This window comes from Capricornis sumatraensis, chromosome 1 (assembly GCF_032405125.1).
Source record: "Capricornis sumatraensis isolate serow.1 chromosome 1, serow.2, whole genome shotgun sequence".
Taxonomy (NCBI): Eukaryota; Metazoa; Chordata; class Mammalia; order Artiodactyla; family Bovidae; genus Capricornis; species Capricornis sumatraensis.
Window position 1 is genome coordinate 205206409 of NC_091069.1, and position 24089 is coordinate 205230497.

At 39.5% G+C, this 24089-nt stretch overlaps 1 protein-coding gene across 1 annotated transcript in view; it reads right to left on the reverse strand.

The window, feature by feature from the left end:
• LOC138076618 (EGF-like and EMI domain-containing protein 1) overlaps window positions 1–24089 on the reverse strand; it is a 615728-nt gene that overhangs the window by 524586 nt on the left and 67053 nt on the right. The window contains 3 exon segments of the mRNA XM_068968872.1: window positions 7430–7534; window positions 9068–9177; window positions 14489–14623. Of these exon segments, the coding sequence (XP_068824973.1) occupies window positions 7430–7534; window positions 9068–9177; window positions 14489–14623 (350 nt within the window).

Here is a 24089-nt window from a genome sequence, read left to right on the forward strand (position 1 = left end):
TTGGATTTTTAGCCTTTTTCCCTGGTGGCTCAGAGGTTAAAGCGTCTGCCCGTAATGTGGGAGACTCAGGTTCGATCCCTGGGTTGGGAAGATCCCCTGGAGAAAGAAATGGCAACCCACTTCCAGTATTCTTGCCTGGAGAATCCCATGGAGAGAGGAGCCTGGTAGTCCACGCGGTTGCAAAGAGTTGGACACGACTGAGCGACTTCACTTTCACTTTCACTTTCCATTGTATTATGGCTATATCTTTGAAACACACTTCTACACATAAAATGCCCATCTTAAACTCTTCAATGACATTACATATCCAAGGAGTTGAAACCCAAACTATTCACTTGGCAATAATGAGTGATATGGAGTTAATACACATCTTACTTGCCATAACCCCCCAAGTCCTGCTCCCCACTATGACTTAGTCCCTGGATTTCTTTTAGTGTATTTCTGAGAACACCATTCATCACATTATAATGATTTGTTTTACTATCTCTGTAATGAGAATGCAGCCTTTTCAATAGCAAAGCTATATATTTCTTACACAGGTTCTAAAAATCCCTCAATACATGTATAACAAGCAAAACTTAAAGTGAAAAAAAGTCATTTAGCTCAAGCTTTTTGCAGGAATATTGTTTTCTCAGCATACTGAACAGGTTTAAACACTAAAACTAAACTATAAATCCTTTATGTCCCTTTCAGGGAAATGATATAAACATTATTTCTCATAAACAAGAGATCTATTATATTTTAAAGAAACAACATCACATAATGACTCAAAGGACAAATTCAGGAGCCAGACTGCTTGAGTTCACATCCTAGCTCTATCGTTTATTACATGTATGACCTCAAGTAAGTTAATTTCCCCTTACTTTCAGTGTGTTATTGCAAAATGGGACTCACCTTAGAAAACTGTTGTGAGTAATTAATGAGCTAACATGCATAAAGCATTGAGGACAGCACCTACCATGTAAAAAGCATGATTTCTGAGTTAGCTCTTACAGTCATTACTATCCATCTTCAAACTTTTCTAGCCCATCACTAAGGATATCCTGTAGAATCAGATGACCTGGATAGTGCTAGGTCATCCTCTTCTAAGGCTGCCATGCTTGTAATATTGGGTAATTCTCATGCAGCCTTTTTTTTTTAAGTGTATCTACCTCATGGTTGCTAACACTGGCCATGCAAAGCATACCTGGAAGGCTATTTTAGTGAAAATCACTGTCAAAGCTTCTATTTTTAAATCAATGTCAGGGTAGTAAACCTTCTGTGTGGATTTCTAATAAGATGTCCCTTTATTATGCTCACAGGAAGATGTCAAACAGTTATTGCTTTACTTTCCTCATAAACAGTCTAGCTGTCCCTTTCCTGTACTTGTCTCAATCCTTGTCAATACTGCCAAATCCTTCTGTCAAGTTATGTAAAGCAGAATGCAATCGCCTTGACATGGACTTGCTAGAACCCTGCCGAGGGCTTAAGGCTCTAACTCAGTGCATCTTTATGTGGTGAACAAAATAATACTGAATTTTACACTGTCAGCTCATGTTAAGAATGCCTATCAATTTATCTCCATAATATAACCTGTGTTTCATCTCAGACTATCTCCTAGTAATGCTCATTTAGGACTGCAGATTAATAGGCATGTTCAATTAATGATTTTGCATTTTTTCCCAATTAAATCTTCTTCCCCCACTAATTTTATAATTCAATTAAAATAAGCCATCAAGTTTTCTTAGCATGATTTGCTCTTTATGAACCCCCTGCCACTTTTCCCCCATTTTCATTGTTTCAGTAGGCCTACCGCTGAAATGAAGCTGTGGAGATAGGAAATGTTTTCTCAACTTTCTAGATTAGATCACCAGGGCTGCTGTAACAAACCGAGCAGTTTAAACAACAGAAATGTATTGTCTCTCAGCTCTACAGGCTGGAAGCCTGAGATCAAAGTGTCAGCAGGGCTGCTTCCATCTGAGTGCTGAGTGGAAAAATCCTTTCCATGACTCTCTTCTAGCCTCTTGTGATTGGCTAGCAATCCTTGGCATTCTTTGGATTATTAATGCCTCACTCTGATTTCTGCCCTCTTCTTCCCATGGTATTCTCTCTGTGTGCATACCTGCATGTCCAAATTTCCCCTTTTAATCAGTATATATTGGATTAAGGGTCCACTTTACTTTCATACAATCACATCTTAATTAATTATACCTACAACAATCATATTTTTAAATAAGGTCACATTATAAGCTACTGGGGATGAGAATTTCAACATACAAATTTAGGGTGACACAATTCAACCTGTACCACTTCTCAAATTAAAAATGCTCATGGGGACAAGCCACTTTAAGGAGATTCTTTGTTCTGATCTCCTATCTGCATAGAAGAGATATATCCTGCAAAGAGCTTGCTGGGCTCCTTGATTGGAATCCACTGGTTGGCTGAAAATCACACCTGTGACCCAGCACCCAAAGTTTGCTCCGATTTCCCACAGAATGGGAAGCGAAACAACCACAGGCGCCTTTCCCCCTTCACTTAGTGCATTTCCCCTACAGATTTTCAGGGAATATACAATCAATAAAAAGAAGCAATGCATTAATTACCATATATTAACACATATATGTGGAATCTAGAAAAATAATACAGATGAACCTATTTCCAAGACAGGAACAGAGATGCAGACGTAAGGAGCAGACATGTGGACACAGCAGGGGAAGGAAAGAGCAGGACAAATTGGGAGATTATGATCGATATATATACACTACCATCCACAAAACAGATAGCCCCTGGAAACCTGCTATAAACCACAAGAAGCTCAGCTTGGTGCTCTGTGATGGCCTAGAGGGGTGGGAATGTGGGGGTGGGTGGGAGGGAGGCCCAAGAAGGAAGGGATATACATATGCATATGGCTGATTCGTTTCATATGCTTCAGCTGGGTACAAATATGGACAAATAAGAGTGTTCGCCTCATAGACTTGTAAGGATTAACAATTTCATCCATACAAATTGTTTAGAACTGTGCTTGGTACATGGAAGGTACACAGGAAAATTAGAGCTCATTATTTTACAAATGATGACAATAAGCTGTAGGGCTATAAAACGCCATCTCCAAGATATTGCAAATGGTCATTGGTAAGACCCAACCTCTAGCCCAGAACTTCAGAGGTTTTCCATGTCAACAGACAGCATTCCAGCAACATTCTATTTTTAAAGTGCCTAAACATCACACTTGAAGAAAATGAGAGGTCTGGGGACTCTGGTATAGGAATAAAGTACCAAACAGTAGGGTTGTATATTCAAGAAACTCTGCCTAAAAGCCTGCCTGCTCAGGGATTGATTTTAGGGAAGGCAAAGTCCTTGAAGAATCAGTAACCACCTTTGTAAGAGGTTCTGGAAAAGCTAGTTTGACTGGACAAAGAAAAGCTAAGGAACTGCTGCCCTGGACATAAGAAAAGCTGCTTTTGCCATGTCCCATGTGCATCTCTTCTTGAAGCCAAGAGAACTACTTGTATTATTATTATTATCCCTTGAGTTTGCTCTGTTTTTAATATATCTGGGAAATATTCTATCTCCTATGCCAAATTTCATATTATTGTTCTGTTCCTCTTTAAGAATAAGTTGTACTTTGTGTTTTCAAATCTTTTCCTAAAACTTCCTTTATTTCCGAGCATCACCTTTAGCAACCCTCTCTTGTTTTCTTTAGGACAGAACTACCCTCTGTCATAGCATTCATGAGCTATAGTAGAATCACTGATTTCCTGGTCTCTATTTCCTATCACACTAAGGATACCACATTTGTTTTGGAATCTGCAGCACTTAGCACACAGACTAGGCGTGAGATATTAATATCTACTGACTAACTGAAAGACTGGCTAGAAGAATGAATGAATGAATATAGAAATGAAAGAAATAAGAAGATGTCTGAGCCTTAGCATCTCACTATTAGGCACATTATAATTTAACTTGACCTCTGACCAGGGAAAAGGAAGATGGAATAAGTGATGAGGAATAAAAGGAGTGACTCTGTGTGTGATATTAATCAGTTAATGGAGCTCCAAGTTGTTTTGCCTGGATCCATAGAATTAAAAAAGAGAAAATTTAACCACTAGCTATCTAGCTTGATTTGCATGTGTTCAAATCTTCAAAGTACTCCCTTTGATTCCTTTAATCAATAGCTATTTTAGAAAGCTCTTCATTACTTCCTAATTGTCCAAATTCATTTTCTTCATTTTTCCTTATTAGAGGCAGATTTTTCAAATGAGTTAAGTAGATCAGCAATTTTAGAATCATTATCAACTTCAAGCATTTCTCTCAGTTATTAGCATGTCCCTTCTCTCTCTGGACTAGATTCTTTTCTCCATTTTTATAAGGCCCATCTGGCTCATTTTATTGACTTATTTTTCCCATACATATCAAATAAAGTCAACTTTATTCTATACTGAGAGCAATCCATGTTTACAATAACACTGATCCTAGATATTTTATCAGACATCTCATTTTAGATGAAGATGCAAGTGATTCTCCATTATGTTGCCATGTCAAAAAATAAGTAAATAATTAGCACTCATCTAGGTTTTAATCCATCCCAACCAAATAAGCTTATAAAGTCATTGCCATGGCCCACAAAACATTTCACAAATAATTAAAATGAATATTTTGATCCTTAAGTACATTGTAATTTAAAAAAACACATATTCATTGAACCTAACAATCCCACTGCTGGGAGTCTGTTTCACAGAATTAAAAGCATCATACTATTGCAGCACTGATATTGTGTCAAAAAGCTGGAAGCAAAATGAATGCTCATCAATACATGGGTGGTTGAAATTTTAAGGCATATCAATACCATGGAATGGTATGCAGCTGTTTGTATATGTTTCCAGATGTGCAGGGAAATATAGAAAAGAGTATTGAAAAGATTGTTACTAGGGAGGAGAGAAAATACTGGATGGGAAGAGCAAAGCAGAAAAAGTAATTAAGAAAAAAAGGAGGGCATTTATGATAAAAACCATTATATAAGAGACGATCTCATCTATACAAAATTCCATATGTTATATGAATATGATTAAATATACATAAAAGGATAACCACATGATTTTCTGAGGGCAATAGGACTATAGATTTTTACTTTCTTATATTGTATGAACTGCTAATTTTTAATAATTAAAACATTTTAAATTTGAATTATTTTTATCATTTGAATCACTGTTTATATAATTTGAAAAACATCAAATTAATTTTCATTTTGATATATATAATATATCTAGAGGGAGAGAGAGTAATGCCTATCAGACCAAGGTTTATATACTCATAATTCAGAACTCAAATCCAGCCACTGGATAAGAGATTGGCTTCAAGCAGTGCTTCCAAACTAAAATCCACCTGATTGAGAGAATATGTATATATATATCTTATCAATTCTGTTCTTTTTAAAACAATCTTTTCTAATTTCTATTTTTAATCTACTCTCAAGACTCATCTAATATATTAACTGTATTCTTAACTCTATTCTCCACTTGTCTCACCAAATATTTGATTTCCTAGAAAGTCTTCAAAATTCCTCCATCAAACTCCTAAATTTCTATACTTTACGATATCTCATTTTGCTGGATGAAATGTGAAATCATGTAGGAGATTCCTGAACTTCTACTTCAGGATATATATCCCTTGGGGTTCATCAATTTTTCTTTTTACATTCAACAGGAGTTCTACAGTGAGAGATGAAACACTGTCAAAATCCATAGGTAAACACACTTGGACAACAGTACTTAAAAGAGCAATGCAGAATCCTAAATGGTATTTTGTGTGGTCCACCTTTCCTCATGACTTCTGAACCTTTCTGTATAAAAAAAACTTGTGAAAATATATACTTATTCTGCATGGGTTTAAAATCATCCAGTATTTTCACCAACTCCAAACTAAAGAATACATCTAGCTACTTGAATTTCAAAAAGCATTTTAATTACTTTGGTAAATAAAAGTTGTTAAGAAATTGGAATAATCAAAATATTCAAGTACTAATGTAGAAAAATAAAGAATAAATTAATCCAGGTATAATTTTGAGGCTATTATCATTACCATATGTCTCTTTGATTACCTTTCTCCTCAGGGACTTGATGTTTTACAAAATCTAGCCTACCAAAACAAATGAATTAATAAAGTAATAATTGATTTTTAAAAATTTTAATGAATCAATGACATGTGTAATTGCCCATCACAGATAATGATCAAGATGACCAGTGTGGCACAAATAGTTCAAACAATGTGTTTAGGGGCAAATAATTTGGTCTCATGGAACAATGTATAGCTTCGGTTACCATCTTAAAATTATTAGAAACAACTGAAGACACTCTCCAGAGCTCAGACCTCTGTTTTCAAATCAGTGTTCCATAGTCAAAGAATAAATTGGGATAGAAAATCAGTTTTATTTTAATTCACAATTTTCAAAAAAGGAAACAACCTAGAGAAGAATACCAAGATTAATTTACAAGAAGAATAGCTTTGAGGTGCCCAGGAAAAAAATGTGAGCCTGACCCTTATGCCAAGGGCAGAGGAGACAAATGAATATGAGTGATGAGCTCTCAGCAACCTTCCAGCTTCACTGACAAAGATTCAAGTAATGGATAAGAGACGGCAAATGTATCAGCAGAAGATAATGAAGACAATATTTTTGTTCACTTTTTATACCTATTTCTTTAACTTCTATGTGATAGGTTTGGTTTTGTTTTCCCTGACTTGAAAAGATAAATGCAGATGGATTCACATCCTCCAGAGACTAGAATCAGATGATCAAGTCGAAACAAATCCTTCTGAAAGCACCCAATCTCATAGCAGATGCAGTAAAAGACACATCATTGGCCATTTTGAGAATTTCCTGCCCAAGAAACATCTTAAACACACATGTCCAAAATTGACAGTTGTTAAGCTCCAACCTTGAAAACTAGCTTACCAAGTTTTGACACATTGAGAATCATGCAAGTGTCAGGTTTTTTGTGCTTTTTTTACAAAACACAAAGGATAGAAAAGTAGTAAATATCACATCATGTTGAATTTGTCTTAATCCTCACTTCATTCATTCATAAATCACATAAATCTCACAGAATACTGTACCAGCATTTTCAAACCATGGCTCCATTAAAGATTTAACTTCTGAAAGTCAGAAAGAGGTTTTCTTATTAAGCTGCCATTTCCCTTACAAAATAGACTATTTTATACTTACTGCTACCCTTTGAACTCTTGTAGTGAATAATTAAAACTAAACTGCAGAGCATAATTTTCAATGCTGAGTACACTGTAGGTTGTAGGTTTTTGCTTAGTGGCTGATTTCAAATGCTCACCAATCCCCAGAGGGATAACCCTGCCATTAGTTTGAATCGACAAAATTGGCTGGCCCCTAAAAGCAAGGCAGACAGCTCCAAATCATAATAAAATGGTCTTGTTGGCAACTCACCATATTGACAGTGGGGTCCCTGAAAACCCTCCGAACACTGGCACCGCTGGACTTCACCCTCTGAGCATCTCTTCCCATGGACACAAGTCCCCACTGCAGAGCCAGCTAAAACAAAGGTAGGCAAGAAGGCTGGAGAGAACAGAGTATAGGGAAGGAAATAAAATCCTCAGTGTATGCATCAAGTTGCTGGTATAGACACCATCTAGAAATTTCTACCAGCTCCTCTAGCCTCTCCATCAAAAACAGTTTTTTTCGTTACCAATTAAGGCCATTGCCTTCTAAAGCCTTGTAGAACTCTATATGTGGTAACATCTGTATCACTTTGAAGCCCATAGAAATGCCCCACCCCAGACCTACTGAATCAGAATCCATACTTTAACAAGGTACTAGCTGATTTGTATTCAGATTCAAGTTTGAGTAGTAATGGCCTTTATGGGAAACAAATTTGTTAAGGAGTGGATATATGTATAAGTATAACTGATTCACTTTGTGGTACACCTGAAACTAACAGAGCATTGTAAATCAACTCCACTCCAATAAAACTAAAGGAAAAAAAAAGAAGCACTAGTCTAAAGGAACTCCATGAAGATGGCTGTGCCACCCAAGCAAATAAACACGAGCAGGAAATACAAACACTTATCAGAGGCAAAGGACTGTGCTAGGTGCCACACAAGATAAAGAATTCATCTCACAGTCATTAATTTCCAGGAGTCTATAATATAGTTGAGATGACATGTGGGCAGATATATTTACTGAGCTGAAGCCACTGATCTTCAGTGGCCTAGCAATGCATGAAAATACAATGACCCCCCCCACCCACTGTACCCCTCAACCCTAAGCCTGCTTAATATAGAAAGCCTGAGGCAACTTCACCAAAATCATGCAAGAGCAGAAAGCATGGTGGGGAAGGGAGCAGGATGCCGACAAAGTCCCGAAGGTGCAGGATAACAGGAGAGATGAATGGTTGTGCTGTGGTCTGCATTGATTGCAACACACTGAAGCATTTTAAGTGACTTGGCAATAACCATAAACACATAGGTAACAGAGTCGCTAAACGGATTCGTTTCTCTGGTGTGGATGAACTATACAATGCTGCTAGTTCCGCTGCTCAAGGGCTGTCAGAGAGACACCAAAGGTCCTGAAATACCCTCACTAGAGGTTTGTGAAAGGACAGCATACTTCATCTTAAAAAGTAAACTGCCTCCCTAGTTCTGCAATTAATCATGACAAGCACAAGTCAAGAAATCCCATTTAGATTTCCCTCTGGACTTTTGAATCAGCCATGGATTACAAATCTGATGATATGGGAAAGGGGCAAACAGCAAAGGGAGATGGAAGCTTACTAGGCGTAACCTGTCTGGCTTTAAATAAACTGCCTTTTACATAAAGAGACAGAATATAAAGCAGCAGTTCCGTGGGTCCTGAGTTCTGACCTATCATTAGCAATGCTTAACAGAAAGGCTTCTGCAGATTTCTGTACATGCCATGTGTGCATCTTCAGTCCAAAGAGATGCTCTGAATCTGTGGTGAGTCTAAAGATGCCTAAAGCTTGACAAGCATGATATGATTGAAGCCCCAAACAGAGTGAGACCATTACTTCTAGTGACAGAGAGTTAGACAGGAAGAATTATAACTTACAGCATAGGCAGCCAGGTTCATTGTCCCACCGGCTCCAACCGGGGCAGCACTTGTAGACGGTCTGCTGCTCCAGGCTGTATGCCTGTCTGTAGATGGTGTAGTATCGGGTCCTAAGGAATAAGAATGAGATTGATCCTATTTTCCTCTTAAGGTAATGCTTCGTCTTAAGGCCAGAGCTGTCACCTTAAACCCACTATCAAATTCTCGCTGGAACCTAAATCCTGACATTTATACACACATACACACTATATATATATATATATATATATATATATAATATAACAATATATAATTTGTATGCATTATACATGCACGTGCACACATGCACACACACACCTCACTAAATACATAACCAAGATTCAATGTAGATACAGGTTACTGAAAATTAAGAGGGACTGCAAGTCCTGTAGTATAAACTATCCTAAGGGTCACTGAAGCTATGAAAAATGGAACCCATGATTATGAAGAGAATAATGAAATCTAGAATGATAATAAGTCACATGCTTTCAATTTGACAGTGAAATCCCCTCATCATGAGTCCCATGACAGTGTGCATTCTCATCAGTGGTGACATAACCCACAAGGGGCGAACAATTGGTTCTTGGTTCTTGAGAAATATCTTAGTAATACAATGGTCTGTGGTCCTACACGTGAGCAGAGAACAGAAACAGAAACAAGCATATCTGTGATATTGAACCTTCATGGAGAAGGAGGACAATTACTAAAAGAAAAAGAAAAGTTTACAAAGTCTCCTGGGGGGGAGGACAATAAGGAACAAAAGATTGAACAATGAACAAAATAATGAACAAAACACTACACTATTTCTGCTGACCTCTTAATAGACCTGCTGCTAAGTCACTTCAGTCGTGTCCAACCCCATAGACGGCAGCCCACCAGGCTCCCCCATCCCTGGGATGCTCCAGGGAAGAACACTGGAGTGGGTTGCCATTTCCTTCTCCAATGCATGAAAGTAAAAAGTGAAAGTTAAGTCGCTCAGTTGTATCCAACTCTTAGTGACCCCATGGATTGTAGCCTTCCAGGCTCCTCCACCCATGGGATTTCCCAGGCAAGAGTACAGGAGTGGGGTGCCATTGCCATCTCCATCTTCAGTGGAGTTCAGTTCAGTTGCACAGTCATGTCCAACTCTTTGCAACCCCATGAATCACAGCACGCCAGGCCTCCCTGTCCATCACCAACTCCTGGAGTTCACTCAGACTCAAGTCCATGGAGTCAGTGATGCCATCCGGCCATCTCATCCTCTGTCATCCCCTTCTCCTCCTGCCTCCAATCCCTCCCAGCATCAGAGTCTTTTCCAATGAGTCAACTCTTTGCATGAGGTGTCCAAAGTACTGGAGCTTCAGCTTCACCATCATTCCTTCCACAGAAATCCCAGGGCTGATCTCCTTCAGAATGGACTGGTTGGATCTCCTTGCAGTCCAAGGGACTCTCAAGAGTCTTCTCCAACACCACAGTTCAAAAGCATGAATTCTTTGGTGCTCAGCCTTCTTCACAGTCCAACTCTCACAGCCATACATGACCACAGGAAAAACCATAGCCTTGACTAGATGGACCTTAGTCGGCAAAGTAATGTCTCTGCTTTTGAATATGCTATCTAGGTTGGTCATAACTTTTCTTCCAAGGAGTAAGCATCTTTTAATTTCATGGCTGCAGTCACCATCTGCAGTGATTTTGGAGCCCCCAAAAATAAAGTCTGACACTGTTTCCACTGTTTCCCCATCTACTTCCCATGAAGTGATGGGACCAGATGCCATGATCTTCATTTTCTGAATGTTGAGCTTTAAGCCAACTTTTTCACTCTCCACTTTCACTTTCATCAGGAGGCTTTTTAGTTCCTCTTCACTTTCTGCCATAAGGGTGGTGTCATTTGCATATCTGAGGTTATTGAGATTTCTCTCAGCAATCTTGATTTCAGCTTGTGTTTCTTCCAGTCCAGTGTTTCTCATGATGCACTCTGCATATAAGTTAAATAAGCAGGGTGACAATACACAGCCTTGACATACTCCTTTTCCTATTTGGAACAAGTCTGTTGTTCCATGTCCAGTTCTAACTGTTGCTTCCTCTGCTGCATACAGATTTCTCAAGAGACAGGTCAGGTAGTCGGGTATTCCCATCTCTTTCAGAATTTTCCACAGTTTCTTGTGATCCACACAGTCAAAGGCTTTGGCATAGTCAATAAAGCAGAAATAGATGTTTTTCTGGAGCTCTCTTGCTTTTTCCATGATCCAGCGGATGTTGGCAATTTGATTTCTGGTTCCTCTGCCTTTTCTAAAACCAGCCTGAATGTCAGGGAGTTCACAGTTCACGTATTGCTGAAGCCTGGCTTGGAGAATTTTGAGCATTACTTTACTAGCATGTGAGATGAGTGCAATTGTGTGGTAGTTTGAGCATTCTTTAGCATTGCCTTTCTTTGGGGTTGGAATGAAAACTGACCCTTTCCAGTCCTGGGGCCACTGCTGAGTTTTCCAAATTTGCTGGCATATTGAGTGTAGCACTTTCACAGCATCATCTTTCAGGATTTGAAATAGCTCAACTGGAACTCCATCACCTCCACTAGCTTTGTTCATAGTGATGCTTTCTAAGGCCCCCTTGACTTCACATTCCAGGATGTCTGGCTCTAGATGAGTGATCACACCATCGTGATTATCTGGGTCATGAAGATCTTTTTTGTACAGTTCTTCTGTGTATTCTTGCCACCTCTTCTTAATATCTTCCACTTCTGTTAGGTCCAGACCATTTCTGTCCTTTATCGGGACCATCTTTGCCTGAAATGTTCCCTTGGTATCCCTAATTTTCTTGAAGAGATCTCTAGTCTTTCCCATTCTGTTCTTTTCCTCTATTTCTTTGCACTGATCACTAAAGAAGGCTTTCTTATTCTTTGGAACTCTGCATTCAGATGCTTATATCTTTCCTTGTCTCCTTTGCTTTTTGCTTCTCTTCTTTTCACAGCTCTAGACCATAATACCATAATTAGAGATGGACAGGGAGGTCTGGTGTGCTGCAGTCCATGGGGTCGCAAAGAGTCGGTCATGACTGAGCAACTGAACTGAACTGAACTGAACCATAATATCACTAACCCAGATAACTTCCTTTCTATCAAATTGATGTCTTATTTATTCTTTATCCCCAAAGTATTATATTGTCTTCCTCTCACCTATCTTCATATCCCCAGTCCATATCACCTTGTGATATGTGCCTGTGTGCTCATTTGCTTCTCTCATGTCTAACTCTTTGCAATCCCATAGGCTGTAGCCCTCCAGGCTTCTCTGTCCATGAGATTTTCCTGGGAGGAATATTAGAGTGGGTTGCCATGCCCTCCTTCAGGGGATCTTCCCAACCCAGGGATTAAACCCATGTCTCCTGCATTTTAGGTGGATTCTTTGTCACTGAGCCACTAAGGAAGCCCAATCCCCTTCATATTCAAAGCCACTTTCAAATTTCACATTCTCCAATTTCTCTGTTTGCATCATGTCAATGTACAGTGTTCTTTCTCCTCTCTTGAAAATAGGATTTAATGTCATTTTTGTAACACTTGACTATTCACCATCTTGAAGAAAGAATAGAAAGAAAGAAAGTGAAGTCGCTTAGTTGTATCCGGTTGCGACCCCACGGACTGTAACTTATCAGGCTCCTCTGACCATGGGATTTTCCAGGCAAGAATACTGGAGTGGGTTGCCATTCCCTTCTTCAGGGGATCTCCCCGACCCAGGGATTGAACCTGGGTCTCCTGCATTGCAGGCAGACGCTTTACTTTACTTTCTTTCTTTTTATGACACTTGATTATTCACCATCTCGAAGTGCCCCCTAATATTTTGGAGGTGCATCTCTGTAATAAGGATATAAGTATATGTTTGTTTACTTACATACAAACAAAAGGGATGTTAGTTTGGCATGCCACAACTCCAAACTCAATTTCATAAATACTTGCTGAATAAAGGAATGCATAAAACTATTAAGCTCTTGAAAATAAACATAAAACATGTTTTATTTATTCATGTTTGCTTTCCCAAATCTGAATGTCTATGTAGTAGTGGACTTTCTTTGGTTTGGACTAATATCAACAAGAGTTAAATCTCATGGAAGTGAAAAAAAAAGTGAAAGTTTTAGTCACTCAGCCCTGTCTGACTCCTTTTGACCTGATGAACTGTAGCCTGCCAGGCTCCTCTGTCCATGGAATACTACAGGCAAGAATACTGGCCCTGTTAGCCATTCCCTTCTTCAGAGGATCTTCCCAACCCAGGGATCATACCCGGGTCTCCTGTATTGCAGGCAGATTCTTTACCGTTTGAGTCTCCAGGGAAGATAAACTTCATGGAAGGGATGCCAAATATCTAATCGAAAAGTCATTTTCAAAATCAGGGACTCGAATATCTACTGTGTACCAAGAATCGTGTCACATGTGTTAAATACGTTTTTAGTTAATCCTTGTAATATCCATGTACAGTATTATTTTTCTAGCTTTACAGACTAAGGAACAGGAAAAGTAGAAAATTTTCAGTGTCACACAGCTAGCAAAAGCCAGAAGTTTTTTCTGATTTAAATTAATTTAAAGGTCCTGAGTATAGACAAAAAACAAAAACAAAAAAAAAAAACCACTACTCACACACACAGTGTATATGTAAATATCCACAATTATAAATGATTTAGTCTTATTAAATCTAGTCTTATATTACCAGTGTTCTGCCATTTTTGTATAGTGGCAAATGCCCTTATTTACACATGCCATCAATTTTCTTTAAGTAATACTAGTGATATTAGTAATAATAAATTCATTAATCTAAAGTTACATTTTTAAACTTTGTTTCCTGAATTCAGACAAAATTGATTCATTTACGTAAAACTTGAACCCCTTAGCAAATATTTAAGAAATGCTTAGATATTTTATAAATCTGTTTTTAAAAGTCCCTATGAAGTCTTCACGCATAGAAAAAACACATTTCTCTCCTCTCCCAGGCAGCTGAGTCAACCCTAATTCAAAGACCATAATGAAGTTAAAGAAGTTCTAGGTTTCAAAGTGTTACAAGAGAACCAGGGGCAGGTCAGATGGTAGTTCAGAATCATAGATGCCTTGGATCCAAGTTACACTAAATTTAGCAAACTAACACAATATTTCTTGTGTCTCTCAGCCTTCTGATCCACGGCTTTCAGTGTCTATCCTGTCAAAAAGTAAAATTAATGACATCTAACCCAAATACCTCACAAAGAAATGAGGTTTGAACTAAAGTAATAATATATTATGTTTCTGAAGGAAAATATATACCTTTAAAGTTCCTCATGGGCATATCTTATGCTTGTGTACTTATATAATTATTTTCTCAAATGTATTGGATGAAATCTTTAGATGAGGTTTAGGCTTTGGCTTTGATTTTTAGAAACAAAGACGAAACAGCGGAACACCTTTACCTTCTTTCATAACCCACATACCACCGTGGGCTGGTGCAGCCCTGTTTCCAGATCTTGATGGCGCACGTGAACGCTTGGACACACGGGCGTCACAGTCCCACCACAGTCAGCTGCTCTTCTTCGCAAACATTTGGCCTTGAAAAAAAAAAAGAATAATAATGCAATAAAAATAGACTACATCTTTATGTTTTATTCATGAATCATTTGTTCCTTCATTTTCCACAAAAAGCTTGTGGTGACTTACATAAAGTGAGAAAGAAAAATACAGGCGAAGCAGGGAAAAAAAAAGAAAACAGACCCAAGAAAAAGAAAAATCAGAACAGATTTTAAAAAACAAGGAGAAATTTAGAAGACAAATGTGAAAGTCGTAAGTTCCCATGTACTTGAGAAAACCGAGCTGAAAATTAAGTTCTAAGCTCTTTGGTAGCCAAAATGTATAAAGAAACACAAGTCCAGGATTCTCAATATCCATGAATAAGAAGACAGGCTGATTCAACAAAAGGAGTTAAATTTTTCCTGGAAATTATTCCTGAGCACTATTTTCCATCGGCATGCTTAGTTAATTCAGTTTCACCCATAATATTGGGTAGGCCAAAAAGTCAGGTTTTACTGTAAGATGGTATGGGAAAAACCCGAGAGACCCTTTTGGCCAACCCAATACTTCTTTAAACGCAAATACTTTTCAACCAGCACAATTATATCAACATTTCCTTATGGGAAGCTTATACAAACATACAGGATTGTAGACATATTATCTTTAATTTTTAAATGTCTGGGGATAGATAAAACTCAGGGTTTCCTAAGTGGCACTAGTGGTAAAGAACCCGCCTGCCAACGCAGGAGACATAAGAGACGCGGGTTCAATCCCTGAGTCAGGAAGATGCCTTGGAGGAGGGCATGGCAACCCACTCCAGTATTCCTGCCTAGAGAATCCCGTGGACAGAGGAGCCTGGTGGGCTATAGTCCACGGGGTCACAAAGAGTCAGACATGACTGAAGTGACTCAGCACAGCACACAGATAACACTTACCACTTAGAGTGCCAGAATTAAATTCTTTTGTAATTTGAGGAATGCTTCACTTAGTGTTGAATGATTTACTAGTCCATACCAATTGCATGGCTTTTGAAAACAATACTAATTATAACAGTCAGCTGACCAAACACTCAGACTTCTCTTGCATTCAAAGTCACCTGTACGGCACACATGAACCTCCCTAGGGGCAGGCTTTGATGTTCTTTTTTATGAGTCACGAAGCTCATAGTCTAGCCAACTCTCCATACTCATAATCTGCTGAAAATAGAAATGGCTCCTGATTCAGGACGCTAGTCTGTCTCTAAACAGCTCTGTGAACCTGTCTAGTGATAACACTGATAACAACACCTAATATACTGCCTGCACTAAAATCAGTTACTTCACCCTCCACAGCTGCAGTCCCTTTTTGTGATCACTTCATTCCGGGGCTCTGACTAAATCTCACCTTCTGGTTTCACTTACAGTCCAATTCTCACTTCCAGATATACTTCTGAAAGGTGATTTTGGGAACTGTTAACATTACCTAAATGAAATAAAAATTTGTGTTGAACGTTATTTATGAGTTTGTATAGCACATTTTAGTGCTTTAGGTAAATACTGTAATAAAACAATAAATGCAAAAACGACACATAAATGAGGCATCCATAAAATCCTCAATAATTGGGCAGTGGGCCTAAAGAAAACCTTAGCTTTTAAAAATGCCATATTGGGGCTTCCTTGGTGGCTCAGTGGTAAAGAATCTGTCTGCCAATGCAGGAGACATGCGTTCAATCCCTTGTCCAGGAAGATCCCATATACTGTGGCGCAACAAAGCGCATGCACCACAACTATTGAGCCCATGCTCTAGAGCCTGGGAACTGCAACTATTGAGCCCATGTGCTGCGGATACTGAAGCCCCAGTGCCTTAGAGCATGTGCTCCAAAACAAGAGAAGTCACCGCAATGAGAAGTCCACCCACCACAACTAGAGTGTAGTCCCCGCTCGCTGCAACTACAGAAAAAAAGTCTGCACACCAAGGAAAACCCAGAACAATCAGAAATAAGTAAAGAAAGAAATAATTTTGAATGTCATATTAGATTGTCCTCTATCTTCACCTTCACGTGGACTTACGTGCTTGGGGGAGACAGACTAGCCCTGTTAGAATGAGTTCACCAAACATTTACTTCATCTGTCCATAATTTGAATTTTTATACCTAATACAGTCTTAACCTCTAATTTATAACCTATTTTTTAAATCTATTATTCCATTCATCCAGCCACCCACCCATCTAGTTATTCATCCATTCAACAAATACTGCAACCTACATGTGCCAGAAGCATTGCTCCACCCCAATCTCCACCCTCCACCGCCCAGCTTGCACCCACTACCACCAAGCATTTGAGTATAAGTAGTTTCTTTGGAAAGTGAAGAAAACACCAGTGAGGAAGTGATGAAATGAGACAAGGAAAGAGAGTTAGCCAAGAAAAAAGATATATTATCAAGCCAGGCAACACTAGCTAATGAGCTCCCCAAAGTCGGAAGGAGCCTGGGTATTCATACACTAATTCCTATCAGTTTTTGGTTGAGAGCTACATCTTCTCCAGCATTTCAGGCAGAAGCCCAGGTAGGCAGAGTCTGCTTCCAGAAGCCAAAGTCTTCAGATACAGAAATGCAAATATTGGCAGTTGGAAGTGTGGCAGGTGTGCAGTGATAAAGGAGAGGGACAAGGGTGCTGTGCGGACACTTTCAGCTGCAGGTGGTACGAATGAAAGAAAGTCCTCGGTCCCTTTGCACTGACCATCTAAGTAGAACTACTCCCTGGTGGCTCAGACGGTAAAGCGTCTGCCTACAATGTGGGAGACCCGGGTTCGATCCCTGGGTTGGGAAGATCTTCTGGAGAAGGAAATGGCAACCCACTCCAGTACTCTTGCCTGGAAAATCCCATGGACGGAGGAACCTGGTAGGCTATAATCTATGGGGTCGCAAAGAGTCGGACACGACTGAGCGACTTCACCTCCACCCCATCTAAGTAGAAAGGACAATAAATAAAAACGCTTTAAAAATACAAAAGGTAGACTGCTAAGATGGAAACAATCAAGGAACTGAAAAAGAGAATGGAATTTTACTAAGATTCATTGATTAGGAAAGGCCTCACTGAAGAGGTGACATTGTGACCTGAAAGGGTGAAGAGACACCAGGACCACCAGGGGATGCCATTCAGGCAGAGAGAAGGAGAATGAACTCAGGCTCTAAAAGGGGGAAACACTTGGCCTCCAGAGATCTGAAAGGAGGCCAAATTGACTCAATTGATGAGATGTTCGGTAAGGCAAATGGGGCCTTTCAGGCTGAGGGATTCTGATTTTATTCTCAGGGCATTGTGAGCCACAGAGAGTTTTTAGAATTTTGATTTTTGGTCTTTTTTTTTTTTAACACAGACAGGATCTGGGGATGGATCTGTGATTCTCTCTGACACCCAGGTCCCCTCCTTGATAATGACTTAGGTTATATCTGCTCTTGGGCACTACAAGTAACAAGTCAGCCCAATCCAGCAATTGACCCACAAGTCCCAGTAATCTACCAAAAATTCCTTGAGGTTTTCCTGATTCCTACAAAGAAGTCCCCAAGGAAACTGTACCTTAAGAAGACTCAAACCTAGCAGCACCAGTGAATAAGAAAAGGCACAGCACAAACTTTATGCATCACAAGGAAAAGGTATTAGTCTAAAGTTTCTAGAAAATTATATGTAATTCAGGTGGTCACCAAATAATCTCTCTAACAAGATAAGAAACATCAATGTGACTTCAGAACTTCACGTTATATATAGTTTCACATGTCACAGCTAGCAAGCAACCTTTGGTTGAGATGAAATTTTAGTTTAGGTTAACTCATAGTAGAGAATGTTTGGTAAAGCAGCATCATCCTCGACGCCCCTAAAGATGTGGTTACATAAAACCAGTCACTTGGGACCTTCCTGGTGGAGCAGATAAGAATCCTCCTGTCAGTGCAGGGGACACGGGTTCGATCCCTGGTCCGGGAAGATTTCACATGCCATGGGGCAACTAAGCCCAAAAGTCACAACTTCTAAGCCTGTGTGCTGCAACTACTGAAGCCCAAGAGCATAGAGTCTGCGGTCTGCAGCAAAAGAAGCCACCTCCATGAGAAGCCCTTGCACAGCAATGATAAACTGCCCTCACTAGCTGCAATCAGAGAAAGTCCTCACAGCAACAAAGACCTTCTAGTGCAACAAAATAAATAAGCAAATTTTTTTTTTAAATCAGTCGCTTGGTTATTCTGCAGATATTGAGTATATTTCAATTTTTTTAAATTATGCTCCTTTCTTAAGGACAAAAGTCATAAATGCTAACAATATAGAAGCCTGAACAATGAACAAATACAGAAAGTTAAGTTTGTCCCTAGACATGCTACCAGATGTAACCACTGCTAGTAAAATGATAGATTTATATCCAATTCTTTGCACGCACAAACATATTTTTGTATACATGGAATCATAATCTACTATTTTTAAAATTATGTAAAAAATATTTTTTAACTTAGCAAATAACATGGTATGAATATTTTTCCTTTTTGAAATTTGTAGCATTACTTTAACCTTTTTTTTTCCTAGAGTATGAACTTAGAATAATATAGGAGAATTAATTCAGCCAACACCCTATTGATAGATACACAGTTGTTTCTAATAGTTTGTGACTATAAACAACTCCAACGTCAGTTGCCCTATAGAAACAACTGAATTACAGATTAATCTTTTTATTATATCTCCCTATGAAATATTTGTTTTTCTCTGAGTTGTTTCAGTTCAGGATTTTTTTAGCCTCTCCTGTGTTTTCAGTTCAGTTCAGTTCAGTCGTTCAGTTGTGTCTGATTCTTTGCGATCCCATGGACTGCAGAACTCCAGGCTTCCCTGTCCATCACCAACTCCCAGAGCTTACTCAAACTCACATTCATTGCGTCGGTGATGCCATAAAACCATCTCATCCTCGTCATCCCCTTCTCCTCCCGCTTCAATCCTTCCCAGCATCAGGTCTTTTCCAATGAGTCAATTATTTGCATCAGGTGGCCAAAGTACTGGAGTTTCAGTTTCAGCATCAGTCCTTCCAATGAATATTCAGGACTGATTTCCTTTAAGATTGACTAGTTGGATCTCCTTGCAGTCCAAGGGACACTCAAGAGTCTTCTCTAACACCACAGTTTAAAAGCATCAATTCTTTGGTGCTCAGCTTTCCTTATAGTCCATCTCTCTTTCTCAAATAGCAGTTGTCAGTGCTTGATTATATTTTAAGCATGGAGCACTGGAAGCTGATTGGGAGTTCTGTGTGATAGAAAGGGCTTACAATTGGTGAGCTCACTGTTAGGTGACTAGGGGTGAACCTAATGGATGTCCCTGTATGGAAATCTGATTTTTAGGGCCATTCCATTTTTCAGAAAAGTAGCCCCAGTTTCCTGCCCATGGAGGCAGACAGCCTATGGCTGCTGCTTCAGGACCAGAGAGCAGAAGGGAACCCCTACCCTTAGGCAGTATCAGTGTGCATCCCTACGGAACCTTCTCTGTTTCGTCTCCTTCACTGGAGAGAATCCAACCTCTCCCTCTCTCTCTCTCTCCTGAGTGGGAGTAAAGCATGGTATTTATCCAGCTCTACAATTTGGAGAAAGGAACCTGGGAATTCCACCAGGTCCGCCAGACTGAATTTACATTCAGTCTTTCAAACACATCTCTGCTTCCATCCCCACGCATCGCCCCCGGTGCACTGCTTACCTGCACTCTAAATGCTTAATGCTGAACCTCTCTGGGATTCCATGTGAAAGGACCAACAACCTGTCAGAATGGCATAAAGATTACATCAAAGTAAAAATATCTGAGCTACAGGTCCAGAAAGAAATCTTTCCTGAACTTCTATCTGACTAAAGATGAGATACACCTGAATCACCTGCCTCAAGTACCCCTCCCAACCTCCTCACCACCACTCCAAGGAAGTCTCCAGTGAGGAGGTCAACTGATCTTGGGCAGTGGGACATTTCAAAGCCAATCTGTGTAAACAAACTTCATCAGAACCTTCCATTCTCTGAAGCCCTGCTGCGGCTGCTAAGTCGCTTCAGTCATGTCCGACTCTGTGCGACCCCACAGACAGCAGCCCACCAGGCTTCTCTGTCCCTGGGATTCTCCAGGCAAGAATACTGGAGTGGGTTGCCATTTCCTTTTCTGTTTGAAGCCCTAAACAGCCTTAATAAGCTACTATGTAAATCCTTACTAGTTTGTATCCCAAGTTGTTCAGGGAGCTACTCCCTATAGCATACTCTTGCATACAGGAGTAATGAATTTTTCTCCTGCTAATCTTTTAGGAGATTAATGTTCAAAGTTCAGATGATAAAGGAAAAGGTTTTCCTCCCAACAGTTTTGCAACAAGGATTGAATGGTTAGAAATCATTGCTTCCTTTGGATTCTGCAGTTGAACTCTTGGGAGCAAAAGTGACAAGACCTTCTCATATTTTTAGAAAGGGATTTTCCAAAATTTAGGTTTACAGGAGAAAGTGTTTTGGTTAGGATTACTCTTGTTCTTTTGCTTCCCTGGTGGCTCAGCTGGAAAAGAATCCCCCTGCAGTGCAGAAAATGCAAAAGATGCAGGTACAATCCCTGGGTTGGAAAGATCCCCTGGAGAAGGAAATGGCAACTCACTCCAATATTCTTGCCTGGGAAATCCCACGGACAGAGGAGCCTGGAGGGCTACAGTGCATGGGGTCACAACAGAGTCAGACACAACTGAAGTGATTTAGCATATGCACACATGCTCATCTTAGAGTGTTGCTTGTCCTAAGAAGGACAGTCATAGCAAAGAACACAGATAAAGGTTCCATAAGCCTGTCTGAGCCACCCTCGTAGACTGGTGAGTTTGCATTTCTCACTGGACCAGTAACTGCTTGGACAAATTTGCTGCAGGTCACCAGTATATCCAGGTAAGTCTTTCCTTCTGTCTCAATTTTGTGTCCTAAGAGGTTGACTTGGAACCAAAGAGAGAACTGAGACACGAGGTACACTAGCAAAACTTCCTGCCAATCACTGCTGACTCTCAGGGAGGTTGTCTAAGCCTAAATCCTAAAGGGTCTCAACTCATAAGGACCCTTGTCACCTCCTTCCCAATGCCTTCATAGCACTGAGACTTCCAATTCTGTATCACCATCTGGCAGCATAGCGTTGAAAGTCTGTGATTAGATGTGCCTCACTTCTGTGGGAGGACAGGGACTAAACATTCTTAGCACCAGTGGCAACTTGGTTTCCTTCATTTCCTCTGGTTGAGAGTTATTTTGAATCATAGAGGATGCATCTTCTGTGCCCTCTTCAAAGATATCTATTGTGTTCATATAGGCATGTGCCTAAATAACCTCAGATATGCAGATGACACCACCCTTATGGCACAAAGTGAAGAAAAACTAAAAAGCCTCTTGATGAAAGTGAAAGAGGAGAGTGACAAAGTTGGCTTAAAGCTCAACATTCTGAAAACTAAGATCATGGCATCTGGTCCCATCACTCCATGGGAAATAGATGAGGAAACAGTGGAAACGGTGTCAGACTTTATTTTGGGGGGCTCCAAAATCACTGCAGATGGTGATTGCAGCCATGAAATTAAAAGACACTTATTCCTTGGAAGGAAAGGTACGACCAATCTAGATAGCATATTAAAAAGCAGAGACATTACTTTGCCAACAAAGGTCTGTCTAGTCAAGGCTATGATACTTCCAGTGGTCAGGTATGGATGTGAGAGTTGGACTGTGAAGTAAGCTGAGCACCGAAGAATTGATGCTTTTGAACTGTGGTGTTGGAGAAGACTCTTGAGAGTCCCTTGGACTGCAAGGAGATCCAACCAGTCCATTCTAAAGGAGATCAGTCCTGGGTGTTCTTTGGAAGGACTGATGCTAAAGCTGAAACTCCAGTACTTTGGCCACCTCATGCAAAGAGTTGACTCATTGGAAAAGACCCTGATGCTGGGAGGGATTGGAGGCAGGAGGCGAAGGGGACGACAGAGGATGAGATGGCTGGATGGCATCACTGACTCAATGGACGTGAGTTTGAGTGAACTCCAGGAGTTGGTGATGGACAGGGAGGCCTGACATGCTGCAATTCATAGGGTCACAGAGAGTCAGACACTACTAAGCAACTGAACTGAACTGAACTGAAGCCACAAAAGACCTTAGGGTCACATTTGGGATGAGTATACCTATGTGGATCCTAATCATCAATAGCCAGATGATGGACTTTTTCTGAAAACCTTTTATATTTAAATAATTTTTAGAGGATTTTCTTTTCTAAGCAAATGTCCTATTACTACCTATAAAAGATGAAATGGAAAGAACACAAAAAGCATCAGTGCTAGTCTAAAATGCCCCCCTAAACAAAATTAACGGGCAGAAGTCATTCAAACTAATTTTGGCCCCTTCCCCTGCCCCCCTCAGGGATTCTTAAGAACACAAGGAATTCCAAAAAGCAACAGTCTGAAGCTGAAAGTGGGAGGCAAGGGGGCCAATTGGAAACAGACTAGTTATTTTATCCATTCAGAAGAATCTGGAAACACCCACATAACTTCTTGATATCTCTTCAATCCTTTGTCCAAATTCTAGTCTACAACCTCTATGAGATTGTATTACAGATCAAGGCAAAAAAAAGAAATCTTAAGAATCTTCTCCTTAAATATTGGTGGGAAGATTCTGCTCTCATATTGAGCAGTTAACAATTGGTCCCATCTGCCAGAAATGTAATTAGAATAAAACACAAAGTGGGTCAAAGACAAGAACCCAACTCTAAATTAGTGCATTCTGCAAGACTGTACTATGCCTGACTCACAGCTAAAATTTTAGAATGAAAGCCATAAGATCTCGACTTGCATCTGTTTGTATAGTTATGCTTGTTTTATGTTATCTACAGGTCATATTATCCCATCTCTGGATGATATTATCAACCTATAAAATCCCTCAAAAGAGTTCTATTATAACTGACTTAGACAAAAATAAGCTCTTTTATAAGTAAAATATTTCTAAATCTCCCAGAAGTATAAAGACTATCCCAAATATTTGTCAAAGTCATGCAACTTGGATAAATCTTTGGTAAATAAGATTGGTATAATATTATTATCAGTTTAATGAAAATGAGTTTGTCTTCTGAATTATCAGCATTAACTATAATATAAGCATGAATTTTATCTTACCACATTTACTCATCAAGTAAGCTAATATTATACCTACTAGGAGAGGCTTCCCAGGTGGCACTAATGGTAAAGAACCTGCCTACCGATGCAGGAGATGTAAGAAACATCCAGAAGATCTCCCAGAGGAAGGCATGGCAACCCACTCCAGTATTCTTGCCTGGAGAATTCCATAGACAAAGGAGACTGGTCGGCTATGGTCCATAGGCTCTCAAAGAGTTGGACACAACAGAATTGACTTTAGCTTTGAGTATCTACTAGATACTTAAAATTATAAACATAATGAATTTCATTTTAATCAAACTGAGTCATTATTTTGAAATTTTATTATAATAATAATGATTTATAACATGTATCTCTAAAAATAATTTCTAAAATC